The 26344-nt window shown below is 60.6% G+C and overlaps 1 protein-coding gene across 4 annotated transcripts in view; it reads right to left on the reverse strand.

Moving 5' to 3' along the window:
* The window catches only part of CDH4 (cadherin 4), a 538296-nt gene that overhangs the window by 55684 nt on the left and 456268 nt on the right, over nt 1-26344 (reverse strand). For all 4 annotated transcript variants that reach the window (XR_006200327.1, XM_042930499.1, XM_042930497.1 and 1 more), the window contains exons 5-6: nt 13661-13816; nt 6283-6427 (exon numbers count right to left, since the gene is read on the reverse strand). Coding sequence is in view for 3 of the 4 variants with exons in the window: in XM_042930499.1 (XP_042786433.1) it covers nt 6283-6427; nt 13661-13816 (301 nt within the window). In the remaining variant the exon portion in view is untranslated. The remainder of the gene's footprint in view (nt 1-6282; nt 6428-13660; nt 13817-26344) is intronic.

Consider the following 26344-nt stretch of genomic DNA (forward strand, 5'->3'; position numbering starts at 1 on the left):
GAGGCAGGAGGAAACCCTTTTCGACAGCTCGGAGGGCCCTCTGGGGGAGGCGGCCTCCCTCCGTCTGGGCGTGTTCTCCACCCCAGGTGAGCTTGCCCACCCGGTGGGCACCGGGACTCTGCTGACCCGGGGGCAGGCTCTGACCTGCTGGGTCCCTGTGCCACCGTCTACTCCCGACACACGAGGGCTTCTCCTTCCAAACCCTGCCTCCTACCTTGGTCTCGGCTTTCTTTCCCCGAGGCCTGCAGTGAACGCTGTGGCCTGTGGCCTCCTCCGTGTCCTTCTGTCCTGGGGTTTGGAGGGGTGAGCCCGACAGGCAGTGGCTAGTGGCCATGACCTCGCTCCTTCCTGCAAGCCTCTGGCAAGGTGGGTGGTCTGGCAAACCTCCGCCAGGCAGCTCGAGGCCTTTCCTCGGGCACAGACAAGGTGCTGGGGGGTGGGGGGCTGAGACGGTGCTCCGGCAAACTGGACGGTTTGAAGCAAGAGAACTTTATTATCCCCCAGAAGTGCAAAAACAAAGTGTCGGCAGGGCGGTGCCCCCTCTGAAGGTGCTGGGAGCGGAGGGGGTCCTTCCTGCCTCTGCCGGCTCTGGGGGCTGCCAGCCACCCTTGGCGTTGCTTGGCTCCAAGCTCTGGCCTGCCGTCACGTGGCCTCCTCCTCTGTGCCTCAGTCCTAATCTCCCCTTCTTACAAGGGACTCCAGCCCCAGTGGATCAGGACGCATCCTAATGAATTATGTCTGCAAAGATCGTGTTTCCCAATAAGGCCACATTCCGAGCTTCCGGGGTGACCCCGGTTTGGGGGGACACCATTCCATCCGGTGCAGGGACTGGGGTGGGGCTGAGGCGGGCAGTTAAGCCAGGCAGTCGGGCTGACCCCTGGGTAACAAGGCACTAGAAGAGAGACCTTTCCAACCAGACGCCTGTGGCCTCGGGCCAAGCTGGGCTCAGGGTCAGGCTGTACTCCATCCGGATCAGACCCCGGCCCTGCCGCTCCCGGGGCCTGGTTCTGAACCTCACTGAGCCTCTTGGAGCTTGGGGGTCCTCTTCTGGAAGCTGGACATCCCTCGTGGGGTCCCGAGGGCATGCGCCGTGCCTGGGGCGTGAGCAGGGCCGTCCCCATGCGTCTGGAGGCTGTGGCTGCTGGCCTCCAGCCGGGCGGGCCTGAGCCCACGCACAACCACGAGCCCCAGCTACCCCAAGGACAGGCCACGGCCCCGGGCATGCCCTCCGCTAAGGAAGCGCTTACACCAGCAGCATCTATGGTAACACGGGGAGACGGTACGTCCTTGTTCCCGGGGCCCAGAGGATGAGAAACGAAACATCCTTCCAGGATTTTCTGGGCGCCTCCTTGGGCCTCTCTCCCCAGTAGAAAGGCTTCCATTTTTCTTGGCGAATGAAACAGAACAACGGGATTATATTTTCATCTACATGGGGCCGCTGCCTGCTGCCCGGGTGGGGAGCATCTCTTACTGATCGCACCGGCAGGGAAAGGGGAGAAAGCAGAGGGTCGGTTCTTGCAAGAAATTCGTGTACAAACGCGGCTGTCCGCCTTAAAGGATTAATTTCACAAGCCTTAAATTGAAGTTTAATTTGAAAACTAATTCAGCCCCATAATTGGCTTTCTGCTCAAATCACTGAGGCTAAAGATTTAAATTCTTAATATTCAGATGACTTTCAAGTATCTGGTACCATCTGTGCATTAGTCCATGGCATTAATCTCAGGGAGCCCTCCGCCGGCACAGAAATAAAATAAATAAATAAACGGGCCACTAATAGAATAATCTATTTAAGCAAAAACTCTGCGTTATCAAGATGAGGGTTTCTTTGACTTCATTGGCAGCATATAGATTTCTCTGCTATTTAATATTTTAAGGCGACATTAATTTCAAAATTTATAATATAGGCCTTCACACAGTTACGAGGGGTTAGGGAAATCAGGAATTCCAATTAAAGCCTTTTTTAGTTAAAAGATAATCACCGCGGAGGCATCTTTTCTTGTGAGGGTCTCGAAGCCTGCCTCACAGAACTGTCAGCCGAGCAGCTCCGAGCTCCAGGAAGGAGGCCCCGGGCGTGTCCTGAGCCCTGGTTAGCCTCCAGGGCTCCCGGGTAGGGGGGCTGTCGGGCTGGGGCTGGGGTTCACGGAGTCCCGCCCTCACCTGGGTGCACAGCGGTGAGGAGAACAGACAGGATCTCTGCCCAGCGCTGTAAGCTAGCAACAAACTAAGTAACTCCATGAGTAATGGAGTATTAATGGAAAGCAGGGGGGCAGACAAGCCCCCTCACGTGGGCTGAAGAGGCGCCATGTGAGCTGAGGGAGGAAAAGGGGCCAGTGTCACAGCGACTGGGGGCAGGATACCCAGGCTGAGGGCACAGCAGGTGCAAAGGCCCCGAGGGAGGAAAATGCTTCCTTTTCCCGAAGGCCTCGGCCCAGGTGAGCATCTCGTACCACTCATTAGCACGTACGTAGCATATAGATTTCGGGGTTCCTCAGCTGGACAATGGACACCTTGAGGGTGGGGTTTATATTTTCCTCTCCTGGAGAAAGGCGCTCTCACGTACAACATGTGTTTTCAGCAGGGGGTGGTGGGGTAGGGGGGGTGGGTGGGGAAACTGCCCACGCTACATTCTGCCCTTCTCCTGTTTCTTTCTCGTCTTTTTGCCTGATAGTGGATGTGATGCTTAGAGGCACGGCAGCCATTTTGTGACCACGTGGCAAGAAACAAGAAGGGGAGGCAAATACTGTGTGCACGGATGGGTTCAAGCTCTCCCCCAAACCCCCACTGGTCCAAGCTGGGTTTTCTGTGACTTGTGGCCAACTGCGTTCCTGACAGAGACCTGGGGAGGGGAAGCAGTTGGTACAATGCTTAGCACTGTGGCTCAGGAGTCAGACTGCGTGGGTTTAAATCTTGCCTCTGCCCGCACTAGCTGTGTGTCCTTATTCACCTCATCTCAAAAGTGGGGAAAACGAAAGTGCCTGTCCCGTAGGGCTGTTGTGGGGAGGTCTTGGAGAGCTGCACGGAAACACGCACACGTTAGCCTGCGGACATGTGCGTGAGGTCCGTGCACTGCACAAGCGTCAACATCCTGGAGTGATCTCGCACGACAGTTCTGTGAACCGTTCCCCTGGGGGAGACGGCTGGAGGGTTTGTGGGGTGTCTCTGTATCCTTACAGCTGCATAAACCATCTGCTTTTCCTTCGGGGATTCACGCCCGCCACCTGCTCAGACTCTATGACTTGAGGGCTCCAGAACCAGACCCTGTCTGTGCCTGCAACACGCTCTCAGTGCACGCCCTGGCCGCGGGGGCTGCCTCAGGCCCGGCACACGACCCCAGCCAGGGCATGGGGATCTGCTGGGGCTCCTGCTGGACTCCCTCTCCCGGGGCCGCCCGAAGCTCAGAGACGCCTGCAGCTGCTGGGGTGGCTTGTCCACAGGAAGAGAGAGAGCCTCCCTGGGAGCGAGCGAGCACCGGGGAGGGGACAGTTGGACAGTGGCCAGCAGGGCTCTGGCCGGTCCCACTCTGGACACAGTACCTCGGCATCTGAGGCTGCTGCCCGTCTCTGGACTCTGCAGTTAGATGAGCCGGCGAATCCCCTTTTCCAGGGGGGCCTCTGAGGTGGGCTTTGGATACCCAGAGATCTAACAGCTGTGATCAGAGCAGAGGACCCTCTTGACCCCAAACCACGATAAGCACTGCTCCAGCCTGCAGGACGGGCCATCCCAAGACCTCCACGCCCTCCCAGCCTGTCTGACCCAGCGATTCCAGGGAGCATTTCATGAATCGAGGGGGCGTCGGGGCTGGGGAAAGAACGCGGGGTGAACGTGGGGCCCGGCTGGGACCCTGGTCCGGAGTCAGCTTGCTAACGTCCCCAAGTGAACTACCCAAACCTTAAAAGGTTTTTACCTAGCTGAGTCAATATTTCATACATCCTTCCGTTTGTTTTCCCTGGCACGTACACCTGAAGCCCTTCATTAGCCCATCACGGCAGAGAATCGTGACTAATTTCCGGTGGTGGTTTTCCTTACCCCACAAAGGCACCGTGGGAAACCTGCCTGTCACCGTGATTCCCTGACGTAAGGGGAGGCATCGCAGAGGCCGTTTCCAAGTTCCGCCCGCCTCGGCGATGCCACGGCTTTGTTTGGTGTCAGCCTGCCCTTGACCAGGCGCGTGAGGGCGTCAAGCTGGTCCTTCGCATCGCGGCACCGCTCCGTCCCGGGCTTCGCTCTGGGACGCGGTGTCCCCGCTCCCCTCTGAGGGCTGTTCTGGGGTCAGGGACAGACGCTGGGTCCCCCAGGGACTCTGAAAGCCAGTCAACACCTCGTGTAGACAGACTGAGAGGCACGGGAGTGGCCAAAGAGGACCAGTCTTGGGATCCACACCGGCCTCCGGTCTTCCCGGCCACGCTTGGCACGCCACGTGGCCCCGTGGGGCTGGGCTGATGGAGGGGCTGCTCCAGTCTCCAGGCTTAAAGGCTTATTGCTCGTTTGTTACCCTAATGAGTAAAGCCGGTCACACGTTTGGGAAGAGACTGTCTCTATCGATTTAAAAGACGGCACGGGAGGTTTGAGCTGTGATATCCAGGCGCCTTTACAGAGCGTTCTGGGTCTTGGGGCGAGAGGCCCACCGTGTCTGTGGTAACGAGGAAGCCCCCCAAGCCCGGCACCCAGTCCCCTGCCTCCGGCTGCATAAGGAGCTGGCGGCTGGCGGCTTCCGTCCAGTGTCTCTGGCTGCTTGGAGCTGATGTGCCCGTCGGCCGCCTTCCCCTGCCTCTCCAGGGGAGGAGCCGCCCCGGGTGCCGGCAGAAATGACGTCACACCCCGTCCCCTTCACTGACACCAGGCTGGCCTGCGTCTTGAGGTTCTGAGACAATCAATCGAAAATGGCATTCGCCGTGTGGAAACAGCAGCCCCGGGACACGGAGCTACGACAACGTCCTCGGGCGGGGAAGGGATGATAAATGCTCGCCCTCGCCGCCCCGTGGTGGCATGCCACCGGCCCCTCCCGGGAGGCCGCCTCCGCTCCGGGCTCCTTGTGCCCGGGCTTCCGCTTGCCCAGGGCCAGGGGCCCCGGAAGGGCCCGGAAGCCCTCCCGGGACGGGGCGTCGCCCACTAACTTACAGACGCCAGTCACGCTGAAGTTCAGATGGGCAAGGCGGCCTCTGGCCCTGGAAGCATGTTCCGACGTTGCGTGGGGCGCACGCGTGACAATGGCTACCCTCACATGCAGCGGGGCGTCCTGTGTTTTCGTGGCTACTCCCGGCTCAGCTCCACCCGCCCCGACCCCGCAGGCAGGTGTCCCGGGGACGACACTCCATCCTCGGAGGAGGCAGCGGTTTAGGGCCCCGCCTCTCAAACTTGGGCCTGCGCACAAACCACCGGGGGGCGGGGCATCGTGCCCGGACTCCAGGCCCCACCTCCAGAGCCTGAATCAGGGGTGCGCGCTGAGAGGTTCTGCATTGCCAGCGTGTTCCCAGCGATGCCGCTGGTCCCCGGGCAAGGTTCCGGAGTCGGCTGGGGATTCCGGCCCGCCACGCTCAGGAGGGCTGCTCGCTTCACCTCCTCGGACCCTGAGCCGTGTCTTTGCTAAAGGGGAGCGGGAGGGCGCCCGCTTCCTGGGGGATGCGGATCCAGAGACATATCACGTGCTTCGCCAGGGGCCCGGCCCAGGATGAAGTCAACATCATTTACGCCAAACTGAAGTCTGTGGGAAGACTGGCTCTTGGGTCAACTCTGAGGGGTGCTGGGCCTCGGGCACGCAGGCTCACCTCTCGGGGCTGGGGGCGTCTGGCCTTCTCGTGGGTTTCCCAGGGGGCTTGGAATAAAATGCAAAGTGTGGTGTGGGAGACCTCGAATGGCAGGTCTCCTCTCTGAGCTCGCCTCCTGCCCCGGGACCTTTGCCCGTGCCTTTTCCCTCCCCAGGCCCCCTTTGCCCACACACAGACCGCAGACCTCCTGTCCAGGCGGCTCCTGCTCCTGCTTCAGCTCTCAGCCTGTAAGTCACCTCCACAGAGGGGCCCTCCCTGATCTGCAGCCACCTCCCGGACTCTCAGCGCCCCACGGCTTCCTTCTGAGCCTTATCATCGGTGCAGTGGCCATATTCCCCTGTGGTAGCCTGTCTTGTCTGCACCCCTCTCTGGACCGCTCCCAGACGCACGCAGGAGGTGGTAAACGAACGCATCAGCAGAAGGGTCCCGTGGGCGCCGGACGGCCTCCCCGGAGCGCGGGGCCTCCTTGCCCACCGGCTCCTGCTGGCCCGCCGGTCGTCAGGGGCTGGGGGCTCACCTGGCTTGGAGCCTTCGTCCACAGAGCCGTTGTAGACCTGGTTGACGAACTCGGGACGGTTGTCATTCATGTCGATGACGTAGATGTACAGGTCGATGGGGTTCTCCACCTTGTTGCCGTTCATGTCCACGGCGTGGGCTCTGAGCTGGAAAGCAACACAGACACCGTCAGCCGTGGGGAACGGCCGGGAGCAGGTTCCCGCGGGCCCTCGGCAGCAGGCTGGGGGTGATGTGAGGGCCTGGGCCCCTCAAGGGAGGGTCTTGGCAGGAGTGTGAGATTGGGACGCGTCATGGAACTTCTCTGAGCCTCGGCTCTCGCCTCCGTGGAAACGGGGAAGGGTTGTCAGCAACCCTTAGTTTTTGGATGAGTTCATTCATTCATTCACCGTTCACTCATTAATTTATTCACTCAACCAGTATCTGTCACGGGCCTCTGTGCACCAGGCACTGGCTGGACCTGAGATTATTGCCCAGTGGAACGGACGTGGCCCAGCCCCGGGGCTTCTCATCTGGAAGGGAGAGGGACGTCAAGAAGGAAGAGAAGACAGGTAACTTGGGTGTATGGTAGCAGCCGGCTGGGGTTGGGAGGAGGCCGGGCAGGCCTCCCAGAGGAGGTGACGTTGGAGCTGAGGCCTGACGAAGGAGATGGAGAGGAGAGCAAGGGTGGAGGTCCCCATGGGGGTCCCAGAGTGGCTGAGGCCAGCCGAGGGGGCCAGAGAGGGGCCGTGTGGGGCCTGGGATGTGGGGGAGAACCGGGTCTGCCCAAGGTCTCTCTTCACCAAGGCTGTGAGTGTCACACGTGTCTCTGTGGAAACCGCATCACCCTGCAAGCTGGACACGTCGGACCCCAACACCTTTGCAACAGGACAGCTCCAGGCCAAGGGCACGAGAAGAGCCGTGCTGGAAGCCTGTTGGAGTGTGGGGGGGTGTCCCCGAGCTGGGCGGGGGGCACACGATCCTCTCCACGGCCTCCTTGGGGCCCCGCGCCAGCTTCTGGGAAGGAGGAGGCCGTGTGCGTTCCACACCTGCCCCACGGAGGCTCGGTTCATCGCGACGGCCCCGAGTGGAATTTCACCCTTGAAGTGTTTAAGGAGCCGGGCGGTGGCCGCAGCCTCTGGGGCGGATGTGAGTCCCCAGCACCCTGGTTAAGGGACGTGAAGCCCCCTCGCCGTGTTAGCCCCTGGCCGGCCCATCCTGCTGCGGAAGCTCTGGGCGGCGGCCAGGTGACCCTCCGCCTCCTCGAACGCGGCCCTGAGCAGCGCACGGGGTCAAGGGTCAGGAAGCCTCTGGACAAGGTAATCCTGAGCTCCGGTTAACGCTGGCATCTCCCAACGGAAGTGGCGGTGCCCGCTTTGGTGCGGCCCTGTAGCAGAAGCGGCCCCCGGCTGTGAGGCCCGGGGTCCTCCTGGTCTCCCCCATCCCGCCCCCCAAATGTCCATCGCATCGCTAGCTTCTGCGGGGGTGTCCAAGGCCCCCTCACCGCTCGGGGGGCCCATCCTCCTGCGGAGACAGGGAAGCCGTCCATGCCTTCGGCGACCTGCAACCCCAAGCGTCTCGTCTCGCGTGAAGGGAAGGTCCTGCTCCTGCGATGTCGTGTGCAGGACGTGTGTCTCTTCTCGCCATGGGAGGGGGACAGGGAGACGCCAACTTGTGAGCTTGGTCTCGGGCCCCAGAGGGGACGGGACGAGAGCGCTGGGTATGACGGGCGCATGCTGCCTCTCCGGGGCTCGCGCTGTGTCTCCCGCTGGAGCACGGACCTTGGAGCACCCCACGTGGGCCCTGAGGCCGCCTGCGGGTGGGCGCTGGGGTGGCACTGGCCGCGCGCCTGCTCAGGGCCGGGCAGGGCCCCAGGAGCCCCACACGGGTCACTCACGCCTCGGGTTTCACAAGAACCCGAGAGACCACCTGGTTCCGACCTCTACTTTACGGACGGGGAAAGCGAGGCTCAGGAAGATGGCGGTAGTGGTGGGACTCAGCAGTGGGTCTTATGTGCGGAGCCCTCGAAGGAATCTTCTGGAGAACCATCTTGCAAAGCAAACACGACCCCTCTTCGTTTTGTGCGTTTGAACGCTCGTGTCAGTGACCCGTGGCCACGGACGATCAGCCGGCTCTCAGGTGGGAGGTGTGGCCGAAGGTGCCCGAGGATGGGGCGTGTGGATCCCCAGATGAGGGAGCGATGGCGGGTCGCCCCCCGACGGGGCGACGTTTTGTGGCACGGCTGACCGCTACGCAGGGACGCCGTCTGGGCGGGACACGGTGGCCTCGTGGCTCTGGGATCACGGTGCTTCCCCGGCCGGTGGCCGCAAGGGAGCCGGATGCTAGACAGCGGGCGGATTCCGTGCACAGCTTGAAAGCGGAGGGGGCCACGTGCCGAGGGATGCAGGGGCCTTTAGGGGGCGAGAGGGGCCCCGGCTGCCAGCCAGAAGGAAGTGGGGACCTGGGCCCGGCACGGCCTGAACGGGCAGGAAGCAGACACTTGTAGGCTGGCTTCACCTCGACCTGCACCTGGTGAGACCCTGGGGCACAGCTGCCGACTTCTGACCTCCAGAGTGTGGGCCAGGAAGCGGGTGTTATTTGAAGCCACCGAGTTTGTGCTCGCGCTGGGGGGCGCCCCGTAAGGTAGGAGTGCCGGGAGGGGCTCGTGCTGGAGCCTTATGGGGGTGTGAGGGTCGCCAGGACCCTGACCTTGGGGGGGACGGCAGAGGGCTTCACACGGTGGGACAGAGAGTTGAAAAGCGAGACGTGAGGGTTCAGTCCAGAATTTGGCAAATGGATCTGGCCGCCCTCCGGTCCGGGTCCCGTTGTCTCCGGCCGACTTGTCACCCCGCAGGGGGCAGGGCCGACACTGCTGGAGGTGGCTGCCAGGGGTGGCCCTGGGAGCCCCAGGGCGAGGGCCCACATTGCCCACTTGTGAGATGGGGTCTGAGGAGACTGAAGTGAGCAGCCCCGTGGGGCACATTTCCTAGTTGATGACGAGCGGGAAACAATCATTTCTCCGTCTCCCAAGACGGGACGTCAGGGCCGTGGCAGGGGACGGAAGAGAATGTGGGCAAAGTGTCTGGAGGCGAGTGAGTCACCCAGAGACCCGGACACCGAGCCGAGTGTGCGGGGACGGGTGGATGGTGTCCCCCCAGAGTTGCCGGCTGCTCTCGGCCGGCTTCAGAGAGGAGGGGGTGTGGCCTGCCTGCAGGTGTCCTTGGAAAGGACCAGGGGCCCTCGGGGGCATCTCTGCTTCCTCTCGCCCAGCAGCCATCCCGGGGGCCCTGCCCCGTGGCCGCAGGCAGTGGCACCAGCCACTGGGGCAGCAGCAGGAGGGCTGACCCGGGGCCCTTCCCGGGGAGCCCAGAATTCCAGGGCTGACTTTGGTGTGACTTTGGTGAACTGCAGGGGAGAAACAGTGAACTGGAAACACCAAGAGCAGGTCTTTACTTTGAGCTCAAGGTTTCCAAAGTAATTAAAATAAAATGCAAGGGAGAGCCTCCCCGCACGGCGTGCGTTCTCCCAGGAGCGGCTGTGCAGTCAGCAGGCGCTGGGGCCCGCGTCCTCCGGAGCGGGCTTGGCGGACAGCCCCCGGCACAGTCCCCAAACCCCGCCCACTGCACCTGCTGGCCGCGCCGTGGTGAGAATCTGAGAGAGAGACGCGAGCTGTGCCCACGTTTGCATCTGCGGGGCTGGGGCTCTGCTGCTGGCAGGTCGCGCCCCCCCCTAGCTGCGTTGTCGGCACGTGAGGGGAGCTGACTCTCCATCTCGAGTCGGGCCACAGATGTGTGTGGACGGCCCGTGCAGCCCGTGGGGGAGCCCACGGGCGCGTGAAGGGGATGCGTCTCAGGCGGCATGGCTGCGTGAGCGCCTGTGCTGGCCGAGTGTCGGTTGGCGCTGAGGACCAGCGCGTAGCGAGCGGTGCACCAAGAACTCGAGAGGAGGTCCCAGGCCGTCGTCGGTCCACCTCCTTTCCCAGATCCCGCCGTCCCAGGGCCCGGCCTGGGGTGTCCACGTCGGGGAGTGCGTGGGCTAAGGTGCTGGCAACACTCGGCCGCGGGAGAAACAGAAGTCAACGCGCAGGGGCTCTGGGGGCAGCTTGCACTGGGGCTGACAGGGCTCGGGAGGCCCAGACAACGACGGGCTGTGAGACCCACCCCTCACAAGCCTCAGTCTCCGTGAAATGGCCTCGCCGTCGATCCCGCCTCAGACAGGACCCCAAGCCTGCGGGCTGGCCACGCGGGGTGGGCTCCGTGGCCTGAGACCACGCAGCCCACGGGCCCCGAGCTCAGGAGGGCCCGCGTGTGGCTGAACGCCCTGCCGTCACTGTCTTGAAATCCTTAGTCCAGATGAGGGTCCCCCATTTCATTCTGTGCTGGGACCCGGAATGTGTGGCCATCCTGGGCGTCAGAGCTGAGCAGGACCTTGCCCGGGGCGGCCCCTCCCCACCAGGCCAGCCAGGGCTGTGGTCACAGAGCAGCCGTGGGGGGCAGCCCGGCCCAGGGCCTATGACAAAGGCTTTCTTTCAGCGGTCTGGACGGTCCGTAAGAAACAGCCAGAGAAGACACCTGCACTGGGGACAGCAGGGGTCGCTGGAGCCCCAAGGAAGGCAGGAGAGGTGCCCCACTGGGAGCTCCCCCTCCCCAAACCACGAAGCAACCGCGGCTAATGGCTGCAGTACAGAGAGAGGAGTGACGTTTCAGGGGACACTGAAGAGCCACGTGGCGCCAGCCCTACGGTCAGGAGAGGGGTCGCCTGGGGCCAACCCTACCGTCAGGCCTCAAGAAAAGGGTCTGGCACCTCAGGCCCGGGGGAGGGGCTTTCTCTAAGCAACCGTGATAATGAAAGACCAATCTGTCTAATCTTGAAGGAGGTCAGCATGATCACCAGCACGTGGCCTCTTTGTGGGGCTGTTTGGAGACAAAGCTCTCCCATGTCGGCCGAGGCTCTGGATGTCATTGGCCAATCAGGGGCGAGGGCCGCAGGGCAGAGGGACACCTGACCAGGTGGGCGACGTAGCGAGCAAGCAGCAACCCCCTGCCTTCTCTTCTCACTCACTGGGAATGCTCACCGGTCCCCGGCCACTGGCTGTACATCCCTTTAGACTCGGGGGCACAGATGCCTGGAACAGCGCATTCAGAAGGGCATGTGCCTCTGGGAGGGTGGACAGACCACAAGGGAGGAGGGAGGGGGGCAGGGAGGAGGGTGGCGCATCCCCAGTGTCCGGCCCCCGCTGAGTGTTGGGTGTGGGAACAACCATGCCTTATTTTACCAGGGCCTCGGGGAAGCCCCCTGCAAGCCCCTCCCGGGGGGAAGGCACCCCTGAAACGGCCTGCCTAGACGCCAGCAGCAAAATGGGCCCGAGTGTCAGCGGCCACCTGCTTCAGGGTTTTCACGTCTGGCTCAGAAAAGATGTAGTGATTTTCCTTGTACCTGCTTCTTCTCCCTGACCCTGGCCCCCACCGTCCGAGGGGCAGTCAGGATGACACCCGGATGCCCATTTCCAGTGGCATCTCCAGGCAGGACACACCCACTCCATCAAGACCTGTGGTCTGATTGCTGAAGAATCTGGGCATGTGGTCTTTCTTAGGGGTTTCAGGCCAAAAGGCTTTGATGCCTTTTAATCCCAGTGGTATAAGCTCCCCCTGACCGGGGCCATGTTTGTTCATGTTATTACTGTAGGCCCACTGTCAACCACAAGGCCTAACTTGTACTAGACACTTGAGAACTGTTCCCTGGATGGGTGGATGGATGGATGGATGGATGGATGGATCAGTGGATGGTGGGTGGCTGAGTGGGTGTGTAGATGGATGGATGGGTGGATGGACAGATGTGTGGATGGATGGATGGATCAGTGGATAGATGAAAAGATGGATGGATGGATGGATGGATGGATGGATGGGTGGATGGATGGATGGGGGATGAAGTGGTATACCCAAAGGGAAGAGTCTGGAAGTATGAGCCACGGTTTCTCTTGGAAGCTTCTCTGAAGAGGGATGTCTGGGTCTAGTGAACTGGGGATTTCTGGAGCCAGGAGCCTGACTTTGATTCCACACCTGTCTGTGCTCATGGGCGAAGACCCACGAGTAGAGAGGAACCTTCTCTTCCATGTCGACTAGCTCTGTGAAGCTGAACCCACCTGGGACTTGGGCAGCCAGTCTGAGACCGTGGCTAAGAAGGATGGACCAACCTCCCAACCCGGCTTCCCCAGGTCCAGTCAGCCTCGCACCCTACTTCTCATGGGGCGTCAGGGGTCCCTCGGGGGAGGCCACCATTGTCAACGACAGAGTTAACCTCTCCCACCAATTCCTTCTCTCTGCAAATGGTTCCTGTGCATCCCCTGAGGGCCAGGCTCTGTTCTCGGGCCTGGCGATGTGGTGTGGATAGCTTGATGGCTCTTTGCCACGTGGAGCCTTCCTGCTAGTGCCAGGAGGTGGACAGTGGGCCCCAAGCAGATAACCAGAGAGTGGCGGCGGTGTTTGGCCATATTCGGCACTGGGGGCTGAAGCCAAGTGAAATCTGGGCTGATTACGTCCACATCAGGGCAAAAGGCTGAGAATACGATGCTCTCCAACGATGGTCTTCATTTCCAAGTTACAAGCGAGGACCTGGACATTCAGACATTGTGATGACGACTACAACGTGCACACCGGCCGTATCGTGCGTGGGGCTCTGTTCTCCGGGCTTCGCACATGTGAACCCTGCATCCTCCCACCTGGTGAGGGGCCTGGGGTCCTCACCTCTGCCTCTAGCTCACACTGCCTCCAGCTGGTGCAAACCTGCATCTTGCAGATGAGGAGGGGGTCCGGACGGGGGACTGGCCGTTAGGGTGGAGGCCACGAGATGCTGCTGCTTTCACCTGAGCTCCGGGGTCCCTCCCCTGAGCTACCACGTCAGGGAGGCCAAGCAGGAGAGGAGCCAACAGCCCCCAGAAGCCCGAGCCCTGCAACGTTTGTGGTCACGTCCGTTTCCCCTCTGCGTGCCCCGCTCCGAGGTGGCACCAGCACGGCACTCATCCCGGACCCGCTGCCGGCTCTCAGAGAAGCAGGTGTGTTATTCTAGGGCTGGACAGGATAGAACTGCTCACAGGGGCGCTCCAGAAAAAGGGCCCCACGGTGCCCAGCAGCCACGTGTCCCCTCCCTCCACCAGAACTAATGAGCTCCTGGGAGCACACGTGGATCCAGAGCTTCTAGACCAGGGGTCCTTCCAAGGTGGTCCCAGACCTTTCTGTCTTCCCCCGGGAATGTGGCAGAGGTGTCCATCCCGGGCCCACTGAATGAGAAACCCCAGGGTGGTGCCCAGCGCCGTGGGCTTTACACAGCCCTGCGGGCAATTCCAGCACAGGCTCAGGCTGACATTCTCCTTCCCAAGTTAGGAACCCAAGGCCCGAGGTACTCACGTGGTAGGAGGCTCGCTCCTCCCGGTCCATGGGCCTAGTGACATACATGCGTCCAGACATGGAGTCGATGCTGAAGACCTCCATGGGGGGCTGGTCGGCACCCACCCCCGTGATGCTGTACCGGATGGGGATGTCGTTGTCTTTGTCGGACCGGATCTGGAAACAGGAGCAAAAGCAGAGGAGAGTCAGCCTGCGGCGGGGGGCAGGGGCCACGCTTCTTAAACGTCCGCTCATCCCACCCCTGATTTGCTTGCACTTGGCCAACTCGGGGAACATCAGGTATCCACTCTGGGAACTGGAAGGGCAGCCAGTGATGAGGGGGTCATGGAGTGCCACCGACCACACGTCCGGTGGCCCAGCGGGTGACGGGGAAAGACGAGACCACGGAGCAGCCGCTACAGAGTCCAGAGGGGAGAAAGGCTGGGACACGGCACACACACCCGCTACGTGTTCGTCCGTGTCCCAATATCTTGCGCCTTTGACGGGGGCACCAGAGAACAGGGTCCGGTCCCCGAAGGTGGGAGGCTGTGAGGATGGGTCGGGGCAGAGAGGACCCGCAACCGGGAGGTAGACACAGATTTCACACTGAGGACTGTTGTCACAACGGCTACAGGCCTACATGGGAACGTAAAAGTATTTCCACGGAGAACTGTGAACTCTTTCATTTAGAGGAAGCAAAAGCTCACCTGACGGGAACGGGGGTGCCCGCTGGAAGGTAACTGGTTTCTCTGAGCCCCCGAGACTGAAAAGGTATCATTGATAAGGTCAAAGTAACAGATTGGAATTCAACTTTGAATACAGTTGACTCTCGACCACGGGGTTGAACTGCGCTGGTCCATTTATATAGGGAATTCTTTTGGATAAATACAGTACAGGACTGTAGACGTATTTTCTGTTCCTACGGTTTTCCTAATAACGTTGTCTTTTCTCTGGCTTACTTTATTGTAAGCACACGGCACATAATACACTCAACATAGAAAATATGTGTTAATGGACTGTTTATGTTGTTGGTAAGGCTGCTGGTGGACGGTAGGCTATGAGTAGTTAAGTTTTTGGAGGTCAGAAGTTATATGTGGATTCCAGGCGGTGCTGGGGGTGGGTGCTCCAATAACCCTTCATCGTTCACGGGTCCCCAGTTTACCTTTACAAAATGCAGTTTTTTCCCTGTAAATCAAAGCTCAGGGATCATAACAACATTTTATAACGAAACAGACACGATGGAAACCTCCAGTTCTACAGAGCAGGGTCGGCTTTATTGCAAGACTGCAAATAAAATTCAATGCAGAAAAAAAAACAACCCCTGAGCTCATGGACACAGAGGACAGGCAGGTAGCTGCCAGAGGTGGGGGCGTAGGGCGGGCGGCATGAGCGAAGGCGTCCAGGGTGCACACTTCCTGGTCTAGAATAAGGCAGTCACGGGATGGGGCGGTAGTTAACGGTCCTCTCCCACCCTTGTGCCAGCTGCTATGTCTCCAAGTCCTCGCGACAAGAGTCGTTTTTGTACCAGGTAGCGACAGATGTTAAGTAGATTTCTTGGGTGGTTGTTTGGGAATGTACCCCCCGCCCCAAATACTCCTGTCCTCCAGCCTGTACCCTCCCCCCTCCTCCACAACTCCTCTTCCAACCCCATAACTCTCGCCTCCCCAGCCCTTCCCCCCTCCACAAACCCCTCCCCGACACCCCGCTCCTTCCCCCTCCACATACCTCTCCCCACCCCTCTCCTCTCCACATATCTCTCCCCCACCCTGCCCTCCCCTCCTCCCCTCCCCAAACCCCTATCCCACCCCCACTCCCATTCCTCCCCTCAGTCTACGAGGACTGTTTTTGTTTCCATCTCCCACCTCCTGGCTCTGCCCTGAGCAGCACACACCCGGCAGGGCTCAGGCCAGGCCACGGAAAGAACGGCCGGGGCCAGGGCTGGGGACGCATGTCACCCTGTGCTGTCCCTTGGGCCGTGGGGGTGTCGGAGCTCTGCTGTGCTCATCTTGGCCACAGCCACCCCTGCCTCCCTCCAGGGATGAACACATTGGGTCCCGGGCCTGCCACCTTCTGCCCACTTATCCCTCACAGCGCTGGGCGCCCCAGGACACGTGTGTACCCTGTGTTCATCATGGGCCCTCTACCGCCCACCGAGTAACGTCCTTCAGCCAGGACAGCCGTGTGCGAGCAGCCCAGCATGCAGCGGCGTCCAGGGAGATGAGTCTGTACGGAGGACAGAGGACAGAGGACGGGTGCCTTCCTGGCCACCTGGCTCCTTCCCCAGGGCTCTTTTCATAGGACAGCGGCCCTGGCCCTCCGTGGCCGTGAGCCACCTCTTCTCCCCCGAGGGAGTTTTCGCCAGGGAAATGGGGCGGCAGTTGCCAGTCTGGGTCCCAGAGAGGAAGACCCCTCTGGCCATCTGCACCTGCGCTGTTTGTCCACGTGTGGGGAACCCATTAGAGCAGATCAGACCCCGTTTGGGAACTGTGTGATTAATGTAGAAAGCCCCAGGCTGGCTGCTTATGAAGCACAAGCTCTGTCTTCTGGGAGCCCGGAAAGTTCTAGAAAGTTCGGTGAGTTCGGCACTTGAGCACACAGAGGGCCCCAGAGAAGCGGCCGAGCTGCGCTGGATGGAGGGGTCGCTGGGTTCGGGCCAGGCAGTCCTCCAGAGGCGGGGGCTCTGGCAGCCGGCCGGCGAGCACAGCGGACGGCCTGGCACGCTTCTACCGCGTTCTCTGGGCCAGACTGCCCATCCTTCATGGGGAAATTTAATTATAAAACCACTGAAAAGAACCCACCACATATTTAAAGAGGTTTTATTTTTTGCAAAGGAATCTCATTACAGTTTGACCACTGGGCGCCTTTGCTTAATTCCCCAGCTGCTGCTCTGCGTGCGCGCCCGGGACTCAGTGCCGGCTCGGGGATGCTCCGCACAGTTTACCACATTAAGAAGAAACACTGTACAAATGAATTCACCAGATCAGGGGAGAGCAGTTTCCCCTTGATTTGTGTCTGGAAAATGAGAAAAACATCACGGCAGCGTACGATAGGGCCATGAATAAAGAACACAGACAGGCGTTTCTATCACCCACCTCACTTTTACGACGCCACGGAGAATTAGGCTCTTTTGCATTTGTTATTAAAGGACAGAACAGATGGTAAAAGGTTAGTTTAAAGTGACGTCTACATTAAAATAACTTATGGTGCCGGGCGATTGTTTTCACCCAGGGACTTGTGCGTGGAAGGCCGGCTCGCGTCCTTAGGAAAGGCCGGATGAAATGAAGGATTCTGGCAGAATCTTCCCCAAGGAGGAGGTATTTGCCTAATCTCAAATGAACTTGAAACCGGAGAAAAGTCACCATGTGTGGGTTTGAATCGCAAACACCTCGGAGGTTTATTCCCAAAGCATCGAACCGGAGAGAATCACGTCCAGACTTCAGCAGAGGAAGCCTCACCCCAGGAGAGGACGACACCCCAGCAAGGAGAGAGGACCTTCAGCTTCAGGCTGGTCCCCTGCTCCCGCCCCGCGTCACTTCAACACCTTCACGTGCCGTGGGCCGGGCCCTGCTCTGGGCGGACCCTGCCCTGCCCTCACGTGGCTCGCGTGCCCGGGGAATCAGACACACCTGAAAAAGTGACACCCTCTTAGTCCACAATTAAAAAGCGTGGTAACGACTGGCAGGGAAGGAACAGGGTCCTTGAGAGGCCCCAGGGGAAGAGCTCGGGGACAGGTTTGAACTCCACTGCCTTATATAGTTTCCCCACACGCACCACGCACGCTCGCACGCACGCTCGCACACACACGCGCACACACACACACACGGCTGGATCTCCCCTCCCCTTTTGCACTCAGCGTCCTGTCAGGGTTTCCTTGCCCGCCGTGAGGTGTCCCCGGGACCTCCTGCCCTGACGTTTGCAAGCTGCTGTCAGGTTCTGAGGACCAAGTTCTTCTGCGAGGACGTAAATAATTCTTCTGTGGCGCCTTCCGGGTGTTCCTCCTCGCCGGGTATTAAGCCTGGAGACCTTCCCAGCAAACAGACCACACACCCTCGTTTTTGTTGCCTCCTGGGACTGCTGAGGTGCAGCGGCCGCCGCTCGCCCCCCCCCCCCGGCCCGGGACCATCGGGACGCAGGAGGCGGGTGGACACGCGGCCGTGGCTGCAGCCGGCCAAGAGAGGCAATTTTCTTTCAAACCCTTGACTCCCAGCAGAGCCCAGAGGTAAGAGAAGGGTTTCACCGGACACATTTGTAGCTCCCCCATGGCCGTAGCGGGGCCCCAGCTCTGACCACTGGGGCTTCTTGGTTTTCTCAGGGTCACCTCAGGCCTTCTCTGTCTGCTGTCCTGTCTGCGCGAATGCCCGCCTGTCCTCCCTTCTCCCTCCCGCGTGAGCACTAACATGCTCAGCTCCCTTTTCTGGGCCCCAGGAGCACAAGCACCACAGGCTGTGTCTGCAGGGATGGCAGTGCAGCTGTGGGTGAACACAGGAACCATGGACACATGGCCTGGGGACGGGAACCACGGACACACCGCCTGGGGACAGGAACCAAGGACACTCGGCCTGGGGATGGGAACCACGGACACTTGGCCTGGGGACAGGAGCCATGGACACACCACCTCAGGACGGGAGCCATGGACACTCGGCCTGGGGACGGGAGCCACGGACACACGGCCTGGGGACGGGAGCCACGGACACTCGGCCTGGGGACGGGAACCACGGACACACTGCCTGGGGATGGGAACCAAGGACACTTGGCCTGGGGACGGGAACCACGGACACACCGCCTGAGGATGGGAACCAAGGACACTTGGCCTGGGGACGGGAACCACGGACATTCGGCCTGGGGACGGGAACCACAGACACACTGCCTGGGGACGGGAACCAAGGACACTCGGCCTGGGGACGGGAGCTACGGACACTCGGCCTGGGGACGGGAGCCACGGACACACGGCCTAGGGACGGGAGCCACGGACACACGGCCTGGGGATGGGAGCCACGGACACACTGCCTGGGGATGGGAACCAAGGACACTCGGCCTGGGGACGGGAGCCAAGGACACTCGGCCTGGGGACAGGAGCCATGGACACTCGGCCTGGGGACGGGAGCCACGGACACTCGGCCTGGGGACGGGAGCCACGGACACTCGGCCTGGGGATGGGAGCCACGGACACACCGCCTGGGGACGGGAACCAAGGACACTCGGCTTGGGGACGGGAGCCACGGACACTCGGCCTGGGGACAGGAGCCACGGACACACCGCCTGGGGACGGGAACCAAGGACACTCGGCCTGGGGACGGGAGCCACGGACACTCGGCCTGGGGACAGGAGCCACGGACACACTGCCTGGGGACGGGAACCAAGGACACTCGGCCTGGGGACGGGAACCACAGACACACCGCCTGAGGACGGGAACCAAGGACACTCGGCCTGGGGACGGGAGCCACGGACACTCGGCCTGGGGATGGGAGCCACGGACACACCACCTGGGGACGGGAACCACAGACACACGGCCTGGGGATGGGAGCCACGGACACACAGCCTGGAGACGGGAACCATGGACACTCGGCCTGGGGCAGGAACGGGGGGCGGGGCAGGCAGACAGCAAGCAGATGGCCAGTGTCACTTCCACAGCCGCAAGGAAGCCTAAGGCAGCGGAGCTGGGGGGGTGGGCGGCACCAAGGGCTTCTCTGAGCCCTGTGGGAGGAGGAAGTACACAGGGAGAGAAATGTGGGGAGCAGCCAGAGGTGGGAGGAAGCAGGTGCACTCAGAGCCTCACGGGCTGCTGTGTGAGTGAGGAAGTGAACAGAGAAATGAGAAGGGGGAGGGGAGTCAGGGAGAGAAGCAAGGTCTGGTGACCCCTCACCTCCCCCGACGACGTGGATCCCACAGCAGGAGAGGAGGGGGGGGCTCCTGGGAAGTTCTGCTCCCACCTTTCCTGCCCTTGCAGAGACCTCTGAGGGTCAGAGTAAGGGAGTGGCCTTTGGCAGGAGAGGAAGGGACCGCGGAGGCTGGTGGGCCCTCTCCTCACGCGCCAGCAGGCCAGACGGGACCCCCTCCTTGCGCGCCGGATGGGGCTGGCAAAGGGAAGGCCGGTCCCCCACCCGTTCCGCCCCTGTTGGTCTTGGGCCTCTTTGTCCAAATTGGGGTTTCCTCCTATGTGTCCTCATGCCTCAGAAGCCTCTGTTAGCTCTGAAGGAATCTCCACCCCGTCCCGGAACTCCTTGGGGACCACTAAAGGGGAGCCCCAGAATGTCCAGCCCCACCCCACCACCTTGTCCAGTCCATCTGCATATACGGGCGTGGGGACCAGAGGGGCAAGGAGGGGACAAGTTGTACAAGTAACTGGGGACCGAGAGTGGAGTCACCTGTCTTCCCAAGAAGGCTTTTATACACAGACAGGGAGGCCAAGGACACGGGGCCCCTTGCACAGTCACACCGGGGACAGCCCAGAGGGTCTCTGTGTCCCCCAGAGCGGCTCCCTGGTCGCCACTGTCACTCGGTGTGCGGGGACTGTGGAAGCGCCATGTTTTAAAAAGCCACCACGACTCTGAGCTCTGGGACCAGAGCTTCAGTTCAGCTGCTTTTGAGAGCAGCTGTGACATCGTGACCAGTGTCTGCGTGCGTCCCTTCCCGCTTGCCGCACTCTGAGAGCCCTTTGCCACCGTGCTGAGAACAGCGAGACCCGGTGATGATCAAACTGCTCTCACCGAATTAACGGGCCCAACTTGGGGCCGCGGGCGAGCCAGGGTTCTTCCCTCCCCCAACCCTCGCTGCTCTCTCCCACATCACCGCGAGGGGCTTGACGATGTTTGCCCGTCTTGCATTTTATCCCGTATTTTCCATGTGATAAAATCCAGCCCTCAATTATTTTCAATTAGGTCCTTGTAATGAACAGGAAACCCCAGAACGTGATAGGAAGAGGCATTTGTTGTGTAACATTGACAGTTACACATTACCATTCACAATTACTTTGAGTTTTAGAAATCATGAAAAAATCCTCAAAGTCCTATGAATACTAATGAAAGCCATGAATATGTTCTTCCAGAATTTGCCTGGTGGGGAAGAGTGAATTAGATGCTTCTCAGAAATGGCCTTCGGGCTGCACCAAATTAACAAAGACAGGTAGCTACTTAATTTGTGGTCTGGGATTACAGGCCGCACTGCGGCTGGCGGTGGGGGTGACTCAGCACCCGTTCCTGGCTCTTCCAGTAACGGAGGCCCGATTTCCTTTGGGGGGTCATCGTTCTCCATCGCGAGTGGTCTTGGGGAGACAGTCCACACCCCCTGCACCCCCCGCACCCCTACCAGCCATCAGGCAGGCCCACCGGCCAGGCTGGGCCAATCAGCTTCTCTTTCCCAAACGTGGATCTTGAATCAAGAATGAGTCAGGGCCTCAGCCGCAGCAATTTCTTACTCGACCCGGCTCCATAGGCAAGGGAATTAAAAGCAAAGATGAACTATTGGGACCTCATCGAGATAAAAAGCTTCTGCACTGCAAAGGAAACAATCAACAAAACTAAAAGGCGACTGACGGAATGGGAAAAGATATTTGCAACTGACATATCGGACAAAGGGCCAGTATCCAAAACTTATAAAGAACTCACCAAACTCCACACCCGATAAACAAATAATCCAGTGAAGAAATGGGCAGAAGACATGAATAGATACTTCTCCAAAGAAGACATCCAGATGGCCAACAGACACATGAAAAGATGCTCAACATCACTCCTCATCAGGGAAACACAAATCAAAACCACACCGAGGTACCACCTCACGCCGGTCAGAGTGGCCAAAACGAACAAATCAGGAGACTCTAGATGCTGGCGAGGATGTGGAGAAACGGGAACCCTCTCGCACTGCTGGTGGGAATGCAAACTGGTGCAGCCGCTCTGGAAAACAGTGTGGAGGTTCCTCAAAAAATTAAAAATAGAACTACCCTACAACCTAGCAATAGCACTGCTAGGAATTTACCCAAGGGATACAGGAGTCCTGATGCATAGGGGTCCTTGTATCCCAACGTTTATAGCAGCACTTTCAACAATAGCCAAATTATGGAAAGAGCCTAAATGTCCATTGACTGATGAATGGATAAAGAAATTGTGGTTTATATACACAATGGAATACTACTTGGCAATGAGAAATCTGGCCATTTGTAGCAACGTGGATGGAACCGGAGGGTATAATGCTAAGTGAAATACGTCAAAGAAAGATACTGCGTGTTTTCGCTCATATGTGGATCCTGAGAAACTTAACAGAAGACCATGGGGGAGGGGGAGGGGGAGGGGAGAAAACAGTTCCAGAGAGGGAGAGAGGCAAACCATGAGACTCTTAAATACCGAGAGCACACTGAGGGTTGATGGGGGTGGGGGAGAGGGGAAAGTGGGTGACGGGCACTGAGGAGGGCGCCTGTTGGGTTGAGCACTGGGTGTTGTATGGAAGCCGATTTGACAATAAATTATGTTACAAAAAGAAAAAGACTGAGTCAGGGTGGAAAGTCTGGCTGGGGTCCCTCCACTAGTACAGAGCCACCTCCTGGGCAAGACCCGGAGCCCGGCCCCCCCCCCTCCCCTGGCTGGCCTGCCCTCCCCTTCCCATCCGTGGGAGCCCAGGACCCTCCTGGGCACGTTCGTTCCGCTTCGATAGCTGGACAGCTTCCCACGGCCTTAGGTCAAACCTCCTGACCCCGTGCGGTCCGCAGAGCCCTAGCACAGCGCTGGGCAGGCACATGCTAAGCACAGGAGAGGTCACTGGGGTGCTCACGTATCAGCACCTGGCACCTCCCCGCAGAGGCCCCACCCCGACCTCTGGATCCCGGGGTCAGAGTGGCGCTCCCTGTGAGCAGAGCCCGACACAAAGATGCTTCTGGGGGGCGGGGCGGCTGAGTGGGAAAAGGAGAAGACACAAGAGGGAAAAGAGACGTGGTGCCCGGGGTCTGGCTTTAGTCTCATCCCACGGTGGCGGGGGGAGTCCCGGGGTGTGACCTGTGGCAGAGAAGTCCGGCCTTGGGGCGAGGAGGCTGGTTTTTGTGGGCCAGCCCAGGGCGAGGGGGGTCCTCCCGGGCACCTGCCACTGGGGCACGGTCAGCCCTCTGCGGGGGTGTCCGACTCTGAACCGCCAGCAAGACCCTGAGTGGGCGGGGACGGTGCGCCGGCCCCTGGGGATCTGACGGTACCAACGGCACCGGCTGCACCCCGCTTGTCTCCACGGTCCTTGTCACTGCCAGCTTTTTCTGGCTTTTTCTGTGTCGACTGCCTTCTTTCCATCCCCCACTGGGCTGCGCGCTCAGGAGAGAGGGGCACACGGTCACTCACACAGCACGCGGCCTCAAGCGGTGCTCGCTCGGCAGTAGGTGCCCGGGCAGCCTGCTGGAGGGACACGGGACCCTGAGCAGAGCAGCCTGGGGCAGCTGCGAGAACGTGGTCGCTAACGAGGGCCGTCGTTCGCAGACAAGCCAGAGCGGGCCCACTTCCCCCGTCCGGGACTCGAGCTAGGAATACCCGTGTCCCTCAGGGAGCCCCAGACGGGAAGCCGAGTCCACGGGTGCGCTTCCTGCCTCGGTCTGATCAAGTAGGGATCAACGGACTGGATGACGTGACACGGGAGCTTGTGGGCTGAGTGTTCCCTCAGGGTTGTCGTCCACACCCTGGTGGCTGGCATCCTGCTCCTCCAGACGAACAGCGGGGGTCTGGCCGGGAGCTCTGCCTCGTCGGTGTTCGACACGCGTTCCCTGCCTGTGTCTGGAAGGCCCTGCCCACACGGCCTCGGTTTTAACACAACAGCTCGAGTCTGCCATTGCCGTGTGCTGGCCCGGGCTGGGGGTGAGGGATGACACCGGACGGGATCCAGTCCTTGGGAACGTGGGGCAGGGTGGGGGAGACAGAGGCTGTGGTGGCCAGGCCATAGCTCGGGCTGGGGGGGAGGCCGCGGGAGGGAGCCCCGAGGGGCAGGACCCGGCGCTGGGATGAGCCCCCAGCCCCTGAGGGACAGGAATGGTGGGGGTGTGGTGTGAGCAGGCATTTGGGGACAGCGAGGGGGGTGAGGCTGCGAGCAGGCCGAAATGGGGCACCCAGGCAGCCACCAGCCCTGCTGTGTCTGCTGAGGCCCCCCCACCCCCGCCCACCTTCAGAAACCACTGCCCACCATGCTTTGCACGGGCCGGTGGGGAGGACCGTCCGTGGGCACCAGGAGCACGTCCCCCAGCCCAGTGACTGGCTCAGGGAGGGGCATGTGACCCAAGCTGGGCCCACGGGGGTGTTTCCTTTTGGGATGAAGGTCTCCTCCTCATTCTCTTGGGAAGGGCACCCCAGGGACTCAGGACAGGCGCCCTCACCTGCTCTCAGCTCCCCTCCTGGGTCAGGTCACCTGCCGTCATGCTTCCTTGTCACGACCTGGAAATGGGATCTAATGCCAGTCCCTCAGAGCTGTTGTCAAGAGCGTGGGACAGACTGCAATGGATGGTCTGCAGCATGTCTGAGGGCGGAGTCTTTGGTTTAGTCAGTACCAAGGGCTGAGCACTGTGCTTAGTCAGTACCGAGTACCGTGTTAGTACCAAGGAGTGAGTACTATGCTGAGTCAGTAATGAGTACTGTGCTTAGTACTATGCTGAGTACGTTGCTTAGTCAGCAACGAGGGATAAGTGCTGTGCTTTCTCAGTACTGAGTACTGTGCTTCGTCAGTATAAAGCAGTATGTTTAGTCAGTACTGAGGGATGAATAGCGAACTTTTTCAGTAAATGATAGCTGAGTATTGCGCTTTGTGAACTGCGGGCTGAGTATGACTTAGCGAGGGCCAAGGACTGAGCCTTGCTGAGTTTATGCATTGCCAATAGTGGGGACCGAATACTTTGCTTTGTCGTAAGTCTGAGCAGAGTATTCGACTCTGCAGTAACGATGCCTGGGTGCTTTGCTTTGACGTCTCCTCCAGAGAGCCCAGTGTTCCAGTAGATGCACGGAAAATGCTCTGCAAACCAGACGTGGATGACTGAACAAACCAAGGGACAGGAGGACACAGAAATACCAGATGAGGCTGAGGTTCCGGGCCACAGTGCAGGGGATACAGTCTGCCCCCTCGCTACCACAGGGCATTTGAACCCTGTCCTTTGTCAAGTGTCAGAAATCACGCTACCTGGCTCGAGCAAAGAGGCAACGTACCGGCTCTCGTGTGGGAACGGTGTGGGTTTCAGGCACAGCTGGATCATGGCTCAGGTGACGCGCTCAGCACGTGTTCTCTCCCTCTGTGGCCCTTCTCACTTCCGTGGTTACACCCTATCTGCCTAGCAACCCAGCAGCCACGGGGACAGACCGACAGTCACCGCAGTGCAGCAGTCACACAGCCGCTGTATCCGTGGCACGGACACAGGGGCAACGCAAATGTAATCACGGCCATGACAGCTCACGCTTCTGTACCTGGTCTGCTGGTGCCACAGGTATTATCTGCCCCCCGCACAGGCTCAGTTACTGCTCAAACTCTACAAGCAGCGTCAAAGCCCCATTATAGGCAAAGGAACCGAGGCACAGGGAATGCAGCCACTTTGCCAGGCCAGCTGTTTCCCAAGCACCCGAGCGGGGTCCACACCTAGGCGTCCTCCCCAGAGCCGGCGCTGGCGCCCTGCGCGCTCCGACCCGGGAGGTGCCGCCCTCCCGGGGGCTCCATGAAGCTGCCATCCCGTCCTGGACCCAGCAGCCGCGGCTGGAGACCGAACAGGCAGATTCGCCGGGTGTGGGGATGGTGGCCGAGCGCGGCCTCTCCGTCCGTGCCGCCGAGAGTGGGTGAGGAGGTCCCCCCAGCGAGGTCGAGGTGGGCGGAGGAGAGGGGTGCCAGGCGTGTTCCGGCCCCTGCTGCCAGGCCGGCGGCTCCCAGGCCGGCCCTGCCTGTCGGGGGCTGCATCTCAGTGACTGTCTGGAAGCTACCGCACCCCCAGCCTTCGTGGGGATCGTGATGGCAGAAGCCTGAGGGGCCACAGGGCTCGGAACGGGTGGCACCGTGCGCGTCGACACTCTGCTCCCGTTACTGGTGGAGTCCCAGCTACCGCTGTGGCACAGCAAAAGGATGGTTCTCCTTAGTTTTGCTTTGCTCCAGGAGCCTGGAGAGAGGCCATGCTGGGGAGCAGGGATGGGTGCCGGGTGAGCAGGTGGTCCTGAGGAGGGGGAGGGGAGAGGTGCGGAGTGGGCTGGGGTCCCGAGGAGGGAGGGAAGGTGGGGGGGGATATGGGATGGGCTGGGGTCCCAAGGAGGGAGGGAAGGTGGGGGGGGATATGGGATGGGCTGGGGTCCCGAGGAGGGAGGGAAGGTGGGGGGTGCAGGGGTGGGCTGGGGTCCCAAGGAGGGAGGGGAGGTGGGGGGTGCAGGGGTGGGCTGGGGTCCTGAGGAGGGAGGGAAGGTGGGGGGGGATATGGGATGGGCTGGGGTCCCGAGGAGGGAGGGAAGGTGGGGTGGGATATGGGTTGGGCTGGGGTCCCAAGGAGGGAGGGAAGGTGGGGTGGGATATGGGTTGGGCTGGGGTCCCGAGGAGGGAGGGAATTTGGGGGGGGATATGTGGTAGGCTGGGGTCCCGAGGAGGGAGGGAAGGTGGGGGGCAATATGGAGTGGGCTGGGGTCCTGAGGAGGGAGGGAAGGTGGGGGGTGATATGGGGTGGCTGGGGTCCCGAGGAGGGAGGGAAGGTGGGGGGTGATATGGGGTGGGCTGGGGTCCCGAGGAGGGAGGGAA

Source organism: Panthera leo, chromosome A3 (genome assembly GCF_018350215.1).
Source record: "Panthera leo isolate Ple1 chromosome A3, P.leo_Ple1_pat1.1, whole genome shotgun sequence".
Classification (NCBI taxonomy): Eukaryota; Metazoa; Chordata; class Mammalia; order Carnivora; family Felidae; genus Panthera; species Panthera leo.